The 12083-nt window shown below is 47.1% G+C and overlaps 1 protein-coding gene across 3 annotated transcripts in view; it reads right to left on the bottom strand.

The window, feature by feature from the left end:
• Positions 1-1638: 1638 nt before the first annotated feature.
• Positions 1639-12083, bottom strand: part of Cgn (cingulin) — a 33829-nt gene continuing 23384 nt past the window's right edge. For all 3 annotated transcript variants that reach the window (XM_048357127.1, XM_048357128.1, XM_048357126.1), the window contains exons 11-21: positions 11753-11962; positions 11248-11454; positions 10256-10513; positions 8107-8277; positions 6747-6908; positions 5308-5397; positions 4785-4868; positions 4577-4695; positions 3966-4074; positions 3451-3614; positions 1639-3127 (exon numbers count right to left, since the gene is read on the bottom strand). In XM_048357127.1, coding sequence (XP_048213084.1) covers positions 2986-3127; positions 3451-3614; positions 3966-4074; positions 4577-4695; positions 4785-4868; positions 5308-5397; positions 6747-6908; positions 8107-8277; positions 10256-10513; positions 11248-11454; positions 11753-11962 — 1716 coding nt within the window. In that variant the 3' untranslated portion in view covers positions 1639-2985. The remainder of the gene's footprint in view (positions 3128-3450; positions 3615-3965; positions 4075-4576; positions 4696-4784; positions 4869-5307; positions 5398-6746; positions 6909-8106; positions 8278-10255; positions 10514-11247; positions 11455-11752; positions 11963-12083) is intronic.

The following is a 12083-nucleotide window of genomic DNA, read 5'->3' on the forward strand; positions in this document are numbered from 1 at the left end:
GGGCGGGCGCACGCGGAACCGCCCCAAGGTCTAGGCGCGCCGGGGGCGTGGTCTAGCGTTAGCCACGCCCACCGGATGCTGTTCGCCAACGAGGGAGGAGAGAACAAAGTGGGTGGGGTCAAGAGTCTTCCAGACGCGCCTCTTTTGTGCGGGTTAAAATTCACATAAAGGTGGGGCTTAGTAATGACCTGCGCTGCTTAACTGAACAGTTTTTGGTCCTGCCTTAATATTCTTCTCTTTCGTGTGTGTGTGTGTGTGTGTGTGTGTGTGTGTATGTGTGCTAGAACTGGGGCTTACACTCAAAGCCTGTAGGCGCCTCAGGGGCTGAGTGTTTTTGCTCAAGGCTGGCGCTCTACCACTTGAGCCACCATGCCACTTCCAGCTTTTTTTGGTACTTTACTGGAGGTAAGAGTCTCATGTCATGCATGGAATTTTCCGCCCTGTCTGGCTTCGAACTGTGATCCTCAGATCCCAGCTTCCTGAGTAGCTAAGATTACAGGCTTGAGCCATTGGCACCCAGCTTCCACATTCCTTATTAATCCTCCTTCCAACTCTCAGTGTGAGTTAGAGGGAAATGCCCTCTTTGTTCTTCCTTTAGCTGAGGAATTAGGGCCTGCTCCCACTTTCAGGCACTTTCCTATTATAGGTAAACCAGCCTGTAGGCTTTGTAGAGCTGAGTTAACCTTTGCTCCATGATTTGAAAAGGCAGGCAGCAATGGGCCAGCTCACTCAGACTAGCCTAAGCCAGTCTGACAGGTGCCCTTCCCTGGCCAGGTGCCCTTCCCTGGCAAGGCGCCCAGGCCAAAGCCAAAGCCAGCTCTGGGTGGGGCTTGTTTTGCAGAAGCTATTATACCAAAGCTGCCCTTATATGGTGGGGAGAGGCGGGACACATTACCTTAATAGGAGTTTGTATTTTAGACCAAGAATGATTCTCAACTTTGCCAATGGCATTTGATCCCCGGGCTTAGGGTTTGGGGATCTTCAGTGCACAGAAAAAAGAGAATTGGTCACAAAGATCCCGGAGTTTCTTCCCAGCTCAGCTCTTCTGACCAGTGGCTGCTCTACTGGTCCATGATCTGCATGGGCAGAAGGCAGAATATACCAGGAGGCTTGGCTTCATTCTTGAGTGGGCAGCAGGTTTGGTGAACAGTTAGCTGCCTCTTCAAGCCAACAAAGGCAGGGGGCAGTGACATGAACTTTTTTGCCTGGGAGGTAAATGGTGGGGATATCCTTGTGACCTCAGGAAGTAAAACCCAGTTTCTGACCTTCCTATATTCCCAGAAAATAGGAGAAAATGGAGCACCAGTGGCTCATGCCTGTAATCCTAGCCACTCAGGAGACTGAGATCTTAGAATCAAGGTTTGAAGTCAATCCAGGTAGACAAATCCTTGAAATTCTCATCTCCAATTAACCAGCAAAAAGAAGTGGGGGTGTGGCTCAAGTGGTAGAGTGCCAGATGCAATTGGGGGGAAAAAAGAAAAAGAAGATGGAGCTGCTATATTTACTTCCAAGTTTTGATCTGCTCTAAAGGACCTCTTTAAAAAATGAGTGAAACCTCCAAAAGCTGTAGTTAAATTAACTTCTTCCCAAATCTTAGACCTTCAAATAAGCCAGGAAAAAGAAGACAATGATTCAATATAGTATATAATTTTAATATTTAATTTAAAATAAACCAGGGCTGGATTAGATGGGAGAAAATGTCTGATTTATGAAATATAGGTTTTCTTTTTTAATCATGAAATTACAAATCATTGGTGAAAAGAACCTTCTTCTGCAGGTTCCCTACAGAACTTGCTTTGGAAACACATGGTTAATCATCCCCCCTTGCCTCCTCCTCAGGGCCTCACTCCCCCCAAAATCCAAAGGAGAAGTAAATTCTCCATTGCCTCTTCCCATTTCTGCTGAGTCAGCTTCCAACGCTAGGCAAAGCTTTGAGTTGGGATCCATTCCTGAGCAAATGAGGCTCCACTGGTTTTCTGCTGAGGCTAGGTACATCTGGTCAGAGAAGCCAGAAGGAAGGCCATAGGAACTGAGTCTGTTGAAACCTGTATACACCATTGTTAGAGTTCTCAAGTGCAACTTCCTTATAACCACATCCAGTTAGAGTGACAAAAGGAAGAATAGAAACCCTGAGCAGAACCACCTTACCATGGCTCTCCCAAAGTCCCCCTCCCAAGATCTCCTTGGCAGAATAGCCAGTAGCTCTCTGGACCGGTCACTGAGGAAGTAGGGAAGGCTGAAGGTCCCAGCTGGGGAAAGGCTGATCATTGGAGAGGTATGAATGTGTAGGTATAAAAGGCAAGAAGAGCATCCTTATCTCCTCACCCTGGCTAAGGCACTGAGAGGAAAGAAGCAAAATGGGAAGGGGAGAGGATGCAGGGTCCCCTGGTCCCACTGGCTTAGAGAAGACCAAATTGTAGGGACTGGAGGTGTATCAGGACTACCAACCACATGGGCCCCCATGACTGTGCAAAGAGAAGCATATGAGAAGTGGGTAGAGCCACGCCTGCGTGTTCATTACCCATAACGTTCCCTTTACCTTGCTCTAGAATGGAAGGAAAATAAGTTGCAGGAATCCAAGGAGCAGAATAGCATCGGGTATTTCCCTGAGCTGTAGGGTTAAGGGCTAAAGAAATAAAGCTTTACATACATGGCAATTTCCATCTTTTCTTATCCTTCACAGTCCCCCTCAACCTGCTGTTGACCATTATTCCACTACAAGGGAGATGAAGGAGGGGTCGGCATGAACAGGAAGTGCTTAGCAGGCCTAAAATATCCACTCCTCCACTGGAAAGGCTAAGTCCATCCATCAGCTTATTGCTGATGTCTTTTTGTTACTATCACCCAGGTCCTTCCCTGTTTTAGGTCTGAATAACAGGGTCACCCATAGGAAAGAGGAATCCAAGGCAGTCAGGGCAAAGTAAGGCAAAGCAGGGCTGTCTGAACAGGCTTCAAGCCTGTCTCTGGACCTCTGAAGACTGCGGGTTAACAGGAGCTGGTCTGCAGGTTGCTCTCCGTAAGCAGTGACGCAATGGATGAGGGGTCGTAGACGCTGTCAAATTCCTCATCAGAGCTCAGTCCCTCGTGTTTGAGGGCTGACTCAGCCACTGAGCGGGAAGTTTTACGCCTGAGTCAGAGAGAATACTGGTAAGTGAGGGGGAATGGATTGTGAATAGATTTATACTAAGGAATTAATTCTTCCAGGGCCTAAGGTTACTCACAAGATTAACCCACGAGTCAGAGATCTAGGGAGATGGAATAGAGGATGGGGGCTGAGATACTAAGAAATAATCATACTAGCTACCAGGAAGGAAGGAATGACCACACATTCCAATCCAAGGAATCCAAGAATAGCATCTTAGAGATCTCCTCCATATCTAGCTCAAGAAGCACCATTCACTTCCTGTTCTACTGCTGTCATGGAGCAAGGTACAGAGGGGCAGTCCATACCAGGAGTCCTTTTCCAGGGACTTGATCCGAGTATGGAGCTGTTCATTGACCTCCTGCTGCTCCTCCAGCTCACGCTGTGCCTTCTTCCTCAAGCCATCTAGTCGTTCAATTTCCTCTTCTGCTTCATCCACCTGCCTCTTCAAAGCCTTCACCCTCAGGCTTAGCTGAGCAGAATACCAAGTCCCCACATTAGAAAAGCAACTGCTACCACTACCTGGAACCTCACCTGTAACAATTATGGCAAAGGATAAATGCTCCTGGAAAATTTTTGTGACTATGAGCAAGTTCCCTAGCCTCAGAAGGTTGTTTTGGAGATTAAATGAATTAATCCAAGAATAACACTCTAAGAAAGTAGTACTCAATATATAAGCTATGACTCCTCTAGTCCTTTCAATCCAATCTTTGTCCTTCTACAAGGAAATCTGAAGTTTGGAAAACCTATGAGAAATCCAGGCCTTCCTTGCCCTTTGGGCAAATGCATAATACATACCTGCGCTGTGATTGCTTGGCCTCACCTGATCTTTCTGGTCATTGACATGCTGCCGCTCATCATCTATTTGAATTGTTAGCTCTTTGACTCTCCTCTCCAGTTTTCGGTTGGTGGACTGAAGAACTGTCTTCTCCCTAGCAGAGTGAAAAAGAAAGAAATTTTATTTGATTCCTTATTGCCTCTAAGCGTTTTCTCAGTCATGAGTTCCATCAGTATACTGGGAAGCATCCATGAGTGATCTAAAGAAACAGACAGAAAGGGGGCTGGGAATATGGCCTAGTGGTAGAGTGCTCCCCTCGTATACATGAAGCCCTGGGTTCGATTCCCCAGCACCACATATAAAGAAAAAGCCAGAAGTGGAAAAGCCAGAAGTGGCACTGTGGCTCAAGTGGTAGAGTGCTAGCCTTGAGCAAAAAGAAGCCAGGGACAGTGCTCAGGCCCTGAGTTCAAGCCCCAGGGCTGGCAAAAACAAAAACAAAACAGAAAGAAGTCATATCTCAGAGTTTCTGGAATTGTCTGCTCCAAATCAGAAGAAAAAGAACTCCCAAAAGAAAAAGAAGCCAGGTTGGCTAGATTACTAGACAGAAGGAGGCCTAGAGGAGTAAAAACTCAGAGGGAAGAAGAAACTCTAATCACCTCTCTTCAGCTTGTAACTTCTCTTGCAACAACTGATTCTGAGATTCAAGCTGGGAGAAGCTGGCATTGGGCTTCTGGAAGCTTTCTGTGTTGGCCAACCGGGTCTTCAAGTCCTTGTTCTGAGAAAGATGGAAAGCCTCTATGGTTAGCATTCCAATAGGTCTCCTTACCCTCTGAGGTCCACCTTCAAGATCCTCCCTCCTTTCACCTGTCTCTCCAAGGAGATTTTGTCACACTCCAAGTCTTGCCGAGCAGACCTCTCCTGCATGAGCTCTGTCCTCAGCTGATCCACCTAGTGGGGATGTAGGAAGAAGCTGGACTTGGGAGAGGTCTAAAGTGAACCAGCAAGCTGAAGCAAGTGGGGCAGGGTCCTGGAAGATGAGCTCTGAGTTTAGAACTCTGAGTTCTAAAAATTCCCAGGCAACTAAGAAATTGCTGTCTAAAATGGAAGGAACCACGGGATTAAAACTGCTTTCCTTACTGGTACCAACAACCAATAGCCCTCTTGAACCAAAACAACTCTGACTCAGGTCAAAGTTGCCCAGGCCACTTCTTCCACTTAAATCCTTATAATTCTTCCAAAAGTAGACAAGACCTTGAAGTGAACTCAGCTACATACAGATTCTACATCCAGAACTCTCCAGGTTACAAAAGATGGGAGGGAAGAATTGTCTTTAAGAGGACCAACCAGTTACACGGGGAAGATATGATGAAAGGTAAAGAAAGGTCACCTGGTCCCGACCACGATTCACCCGGTCTGTTAGCAGCTCCACGGTATTCTTCTCTTCATCTAACTCTGCTTCCAGCCGGGAGATTTTTTCCTATAACAGAAGGACAAAATTCTTTCCCAAATTCTGGATTGCCCAATTCAGAGCAGGACCTTCTCAAACTCCCACGTCTCATCTCCACAAACTTTTTTTTCTCTTATCCAGTCCAGGAACTTTTTGGTCCCCATCCCTGCCAGAACCACCATGGAGCCAGCACCCTCTGCTGGCCAGGTGTGATATCAGGAGATGGGGTAGGACCTGCTGTGGTCATACATGGGCATGCATGCAGGGAAACCTCAGAACCCATTCCTCAATGGAGCACTCAAATTCCCCAAAGGAAAAACAAAGAAAGAAACCCAACCACCTAGGCTGAGAACAAGATGGAGAACAGATTGAGGGAGCAAATTTCAGCCAGGTAGTACCAGGAAGAGGCTCAAAAGATATACTTGGGCTAGACTTCCTGGGTTTAAAAATCCAATCTACTACTTCCTAGCAGTGGACCCATAGGCAAGTTACTTAATCCCTCTAAGCTTCAGTTTCCCTCATCTGTGAAATGGGCGAACAGAACAAGACTTATCCACTTTGCAGGTGATACTGAGAATGAAATCAGTCATAAGTGCCTGGCACAGAGCACAATATTTGTTAGTGGCTGCTACTGATACATGGCAAATTGAAGACCAATGTTCACTTTAAAGGTAGGAAGCCACTACTCAGCTCTAGCCAACTGTTGCTATGCAGAACTCAAGTCTAGAAGGTCAGTGTTAACATTTTCCAAATACGAAAGGAGACAGAAATCCAAATATTTATATGACAGCTAGAAATTTCTCAACATTAGCCTTTAGTTTGAAATTGCTTAAAATACTGTAGTCCAACAAAACCCATCAGCTGTGGCTTCTAGGCATCAATTATTTGTTTTGGCACTGAGATTTGAACTCATGACCTCCCACCTGCTAGGCAAGTGCTCTAACACTTGAGTCATGTCACAAGCATAAAACACACTTTTGTGTGTTTGGTGGAACTGGGGCAGGTGTTCTGTCATTTGAGCCATGACCAAGCTCTCTGGCTGCTAGTTGTTGGGTTTTTTGTTTTGTTTTGTTTTGTTTTTTGCCAGTTCTGGGGCTTGAACTCAGGGCCTGAGCACTGTCCTTGGCTTCCTTTTGCTCAAGGCTAGCACTCTACCACTTGAGCCACAGAGCTATATATGTGGTGCTGGGGAATCAAACCCAGGGCTTCATGTATGTGAGGCAAGCACTCTACCACTAGGCCGTATTCCCAGCCCCTTGGCTGCTAGTTTTAATCTCTAGTATAAAAAGAGGTTTGGTTCCTTTCTCTACAGATATGCCACCTGTGCTAGGACCGAGACCCAGACACACTCCTCCAAAACAGCCTCTCAATGTTCTCACCTCGAGGCTCTTCACTTGCCGCATCCTGTCATCCTGGGAGCGCTTTCTGTTCTCTGCTTCTTGCTCCAGTCCCTGCAATCGCTGGGCCAGCAGCTCTCTGTCCAGCCGGGCGGTGTCCCGCTCTGCCTGAGAGGTTTGCAGGGCCTGCCGCAGTCTCTGCATCTGGACAAAAGGAAAAATGGAAAAATGCAGCGGCTCTGGGTAGTTTAAGGTAGGGTGGTGAAGATCAGGAATAGTCTGCACTACCAGGAGAAGTATCCTATAACTGACACTTTGTTGTTGTTGTTGTTGGCTGTGGGGCTTGAACTCAGGGCCTGGGTGCTGTCCCTGAGCTCACTATGCTCAAGGCTAGTGCTCTACCACTTTGAGCCACAGTGCTACTTCTGGCTTTCTGATGGTTCATTGGAGATAAGAGTCTCAAAGACTTTCCTGCCCTGGCTAGCTTTGAACCACGATCCTCAGATCTCAGCCTCCTGAGTAGATGGCATTACAGGCATCAATCCAGCCACTGACATTCTTTAGAACTGCCCTCTCATAGTGAGACTATGACTGAATTTTTTACTCCATTTCCCTTTCTGTCTTAAAACTTTCTACAAAATGGAAATAATTTGAGGTTTTCTTTGGGGGAGGAGGTTGTAAGATGTCTGTATTGCCCAGGCAGTTGTTAAAACCTCAAGCAAATCCTGGGCACCAGTAGCTCATGTCTGTAATCCTAGCCACTCAGGAGGCTGAGATCTGAGGATCAGATCATGGTCCAAAGCCACCCCTGGCAAGAAAGTGCACGAGATTTTTATCTCCAATTAACCAGCAAAAAGCCAAAAGTACTGCTGTTACTTAAGTGGTAGAGTGCTAGCCTTGAGTGAAAAAGCTAAATAAAGGACAGTGCCTAGGCCTAGAGTTCAAGCCAAAAACAAAAACAAGAATACCAAGTGATTCTCCTGCCTCAGCCATCCAAGTAGCTCTATTCTTACAAGTAAATGTCACTGTACCTAGCTGATTGGTTTCTGTTGTTGTTGTTGTTGTTCAATACTGGTCCTGGGTGCCATCACTAGAGATGAATGACTAAGTAATATGGAATACATTTTTGGGACATTGAGACTTTTCCAGACCTCCTTAGCTGACTTTAATAAGCAACAGAGTTTGAAAGCCACTGCTCTATAGCCACTGTGCTCTCTGTTGTCTTATACCTAGGATGGATGATTCCCTTCCCCTTCCCCCCACCCCCCACCTTACTATGTCACTATATCTATACCTAACCCCAGGCTTCAGGATGCCAGGCCAGAGGCTCAGTTAATAAGCAAGGGTTTTCAAACTTAAAAATCCTGGCTGGTTCTTATCTTCCTGCCATTTAGGCTCCTACCTCATCCTGTAGCCGGCTCAGTCCCCCAGAGTTCTTTTCAGCCTCACTGGCCCAATCCTTGGCTTGTCGCTGGGCATCTGCCACTTCCCGCCGGGCTTTTTCCTTATAATCTTCCATCTGGGTCTGGAGCTGCTGCAGGGCTTGCTTAGAGTCATCCCCAATCTGCTCCAGCTAAAGTACAGAAAAAAAGTTTTTAGCATTCTTTTTGGCCAGAGCTGGGGATTGAACTCTAGGCCTGAGCGCTGTCCCTGAGCTCCTTTTGCTCAAGGTTAGCACTCTACCACTTGAGCCACAGTGCCACTTCTGGCTTTATTTTTTGTGATTAATTGAAGGTAAGAATCTCACAGACTTCCCTGCCCCATCTGGCTTTGAACCATGACCCTCAGATCTCAGCCTCCTGAGTAGCTAGGATTATAGGAGTGAGCACGGGAGCCCGGCTGTTTTTAGTGTTCTTTAACAGATGTTCCATCTCTTCTCTAGGCCCAGGTAGGTCCTAAGACTCTCCTCCCAAGAGACTCTGTCCTGCCAGGCAACCCTCTTTTTGCCCTTTTATAGGTCTACTTTCCTAGTGTGGCTGGTACTTATATGTAAATTCTGGGCTCAAATCCAGGCACTTACTACTGACCCAATACCAAGCTAGTTATTAACACTGAGTCTCAATTCCCCACCTATAAAATAGGATAACAGTAGTAGTATCTACAATGGTGAGTTGTTGTGAGAACTGTATCAGCTATATAAAATAAGTCAATAGTATCTGATATGAAGTAAACCTTCAATGACTATATTTCAGCAAACCCAAGGTACCAATGACTATCAGCTGTACCACTAAGAAAAATGTCGGACAACTGAACTATGACATACCAACAATTTTCAGATACAATCCAATTTCAGAGATGACAAAAGTATGTACTTTTTTCTGACTTGATAAGTGATAACATGAATGTTAGGCATTTGGTTTTATAAGGTAAAAATTTGGGCCAACCTTGCCAGCTAAAAGCAACTGATTTCCTTATCTCTCTTTCTCCTTGCCCTCTCTTCAATTTAAAACCCTGCTAAAGAGAAGATTTTCTGTGTAGGTCTTATAGACTTCTAAAAAAGAATCCCAGGAAATAATCTTTTTGTTGTTGGTGGTGGTCATGGGGCTTGAACTCTGGGCCTGGGCATTGTCCCTGAGCTCTTCAGCTCAAGGCTAGCATTCTATTACTTTGAGCTACAGCACCACTTCCAGTTTTCTGGTGGTGAATTGGAGATAAGAGTCTCACAGACTTTCCTGCCTGGCTTTGAACTGTGATCCTCCTCAGATCTCAGCCTCCCGAGTAGCTAGGAGCCGAGAGCCATTGCGCCTGGCTCCAGGAAATATTCTGCAAGAATGAGGCCATAAAGAAATAGAATAGTTAGCCTTAAGCAAAAAGAAGTCAGGGACAGTGCTCAGGCCCTGAGTCCAAGCCCCAGGACTGGCAAAAAAAAACCCAAAACCCAACAACCAGAAATAGAATAGGGCACTAGTGGTTCATGTCTGTAATTCTAGCTACTCAGGAAGCTGATATACAGGGATTGTGGTTTGAAGCCAGCCTGAACAGGAAAGTTCATGAGACTCTTATCTACAATTAGTCACCAAAAAGGCAGAAGTGGAGCTGTGGCTTAAGAAGTAGAACACCAGCCTTGAGTGAAAAAGTTAAGGAACAGAGCTGGGAATATGGCCTAGTGGCAGAGTACTTGCCTTGCATACATAAAGCCCTGGGTTCAATTACTTAGCAACACATATATAGAAAAAAGCCAGAAGTGGTGCTGTGGCTCAAGTGGTAAAGTGCTAGCCTTGAGCAAAAAGAAGCCAGGGACAATGCTCAGGCCCCGAGTTCAAGCCCCAAGACTAGCAAAAAAAAAGTTAAGGAACAGTACCTAAGCCCTGAGTTCAAGCCCAGTACCAACACACACACACACACACACACACACACACACACACACACACACACAAAAGGGCTGAGAACACAGTGGGGAGGTAAGGACCTTCTTTGAGAAGGTTGGACCTTGGTCTTGCCCATCCTGTACTTGAGAAAAAATAGTACACATCCTGACTCCAGCTCAAATCCAGTCCACAGACCAGCATCTGTGTGAGCCTGTTATAAAGGCCCAAGACTCCCATGCCCACCTCTTTGTTGAGTCTGTCCACAGTCCTGTCTAGCAAACGCTTCTGCTCTTCCAACTCTGCCTTGCTCCTGCGAAGTGCCTCCCGCTGCTTCCCCTCCTCCTCCAAGGCCCGGTTCAGTGCTTGCTGTTCCTGTCCCAGGCGTAACAGCCCCCGCTGGGCCTCATCCAGGCGGATCTCCAGTGCCCGCTTGGAGGCTGCCAGACACCCCTCCTCCTCCTGGGATACATTTAGTGCCTCCTGTAGCCGCTGTTTCTCTGCCTGGGAGAGGAGAGAGGGGAGACATGAGAGGGCTGGGCAGAGGCAAAGCTTGGGCTTAAAAGCATTTGGAGGTAGATAAATGGGAGGGAAGAGAGAAAAGTATGAAGTGGATAGTGAAAACAAGACTCGGGGGGCTGGGAATGTGGCCTAGTAGTAGACTGATTGCCTAGCATGCATGAAGCCCTGGGTTTGATCCCTCAGTACTATATACACAGAAAAAGCCAGAAGTGGCGCTGTGGCTCAAGTGGTAGAGTGCTACCCTTGAGCAAAAGAAGCCAGGGGCAGTGCTCAGGCCCTGAGTTCAAGCCCCAGGACAGACAGACAGACAGACAGAAAAGAGAGAGAGAGAGAGAGAGAGAGAGAGAGAGAGAGAGAGAGAGAGAGAGAGAGAGAGAAAGAAAGAAAGAAAGAAAGAAAGAAAGAAAGAAAGAAAGAAAGAAAGAAAGAAAGAAAGACAGACTCAGAGGAATCAGCAAAAGAAATTAAGACCTTGGAGAGCAAGCAAGGGTGGGAGATAGGAGATAAAAATACCAGTGTAAAGTCTGAAACATTCACACCAAAGTGCATTTCAGGAAATAAACCCAAGGTTAAGAGAGGATTTGGAAGGCAAAAGAAAAAAGAAACCCAGTACCAGCAAACTAAAACTGATGGCTGACTATTTAGTGAGGGATTATTTGGCTAAGGCTATAGGTAGAGAGAGTTGCAAAGCCAACCCTGTGGGCAGATGCACTGACCTCCAGCCGCTGCACTCTCTCCCGAAGTCGTGTCTCCACCACTTCCCCACCCTCCGCCAGGCCTCTTGACTCCTTCAGCTGCTGCTCCAGACCCAGGATGTGTCGTCGGAATTCATCATTCTCCTCCTGGGTCTCCCGAAGCGTGGCCTCCACTGCTGCCCGTCTCTGCCCCAACATTTCAGCCTCGGCCTTGGCGGCCACCTTGGCCTACGGGCAGTTGGGAGCAACGGCTCAGACCAGGGGGCTTCAAAGCCCACCAAAACCAGGCTTAATTAAAGAAGGATGGCCCCAGCCAGGGGCTCCACTGAGAATCCCACCCCTACACAGAGGTATAAGAGGTGTCAACAGGTACAGCAGCCTCCACTGCCAAATCATGCTTTTCACCACATACCTAAAGCCACAGGGCTGATTGGTACATACCCATCCTAGGTAACTTTGCACGCCCTCTGGCTTCTCAGCCCCACCTCAGCCTCCACCTCCTTAGCCCTGGGCCCACTCCCCTTGCCTTAGAAGCCTCTTCACAGTCCTGTCTCAGTTGCTGGATGGTTTTTTGTAGCTGCAGTTTGTGCTGTTCTAGTTCTCGGCTTCGATCAGCCTCCACCTTCAGGACTGCCAGCTGCTTTTCCAGGTCCCGGTCTCGGTGTCGCCCAGACACCTCCTGGCTCTGCAGTTCTGCCTGGAGCTCCTTAACCTCCTCCTGTGTCCTGCGTAGCTCCTATATATGGGAAGGAGATAGGTGATGGGGACACAGTCACAGCTAGAATGAGACTGCAGAAAATGGAAAAATATGGCATAGTGGTAGAGTGTTTGCCTCGAATACATGAAGCCCTGGGTTT

The sequence above is a fragment of the Perognathus longimembris genome, chromosome 11 (assembly GCF_023159225.1).
Source record: "Perognathus longimembris pacificus isolate PPM17 chromosome 11, ASM2315922v1, whole genome shotgun sequence".
Taxonomy (NCBI): Eukaryota; Metazoa; Chordata; class Mammalia; order Rodentia; family Heteromyidae; genus Perognathus; species Perognathus longimembris.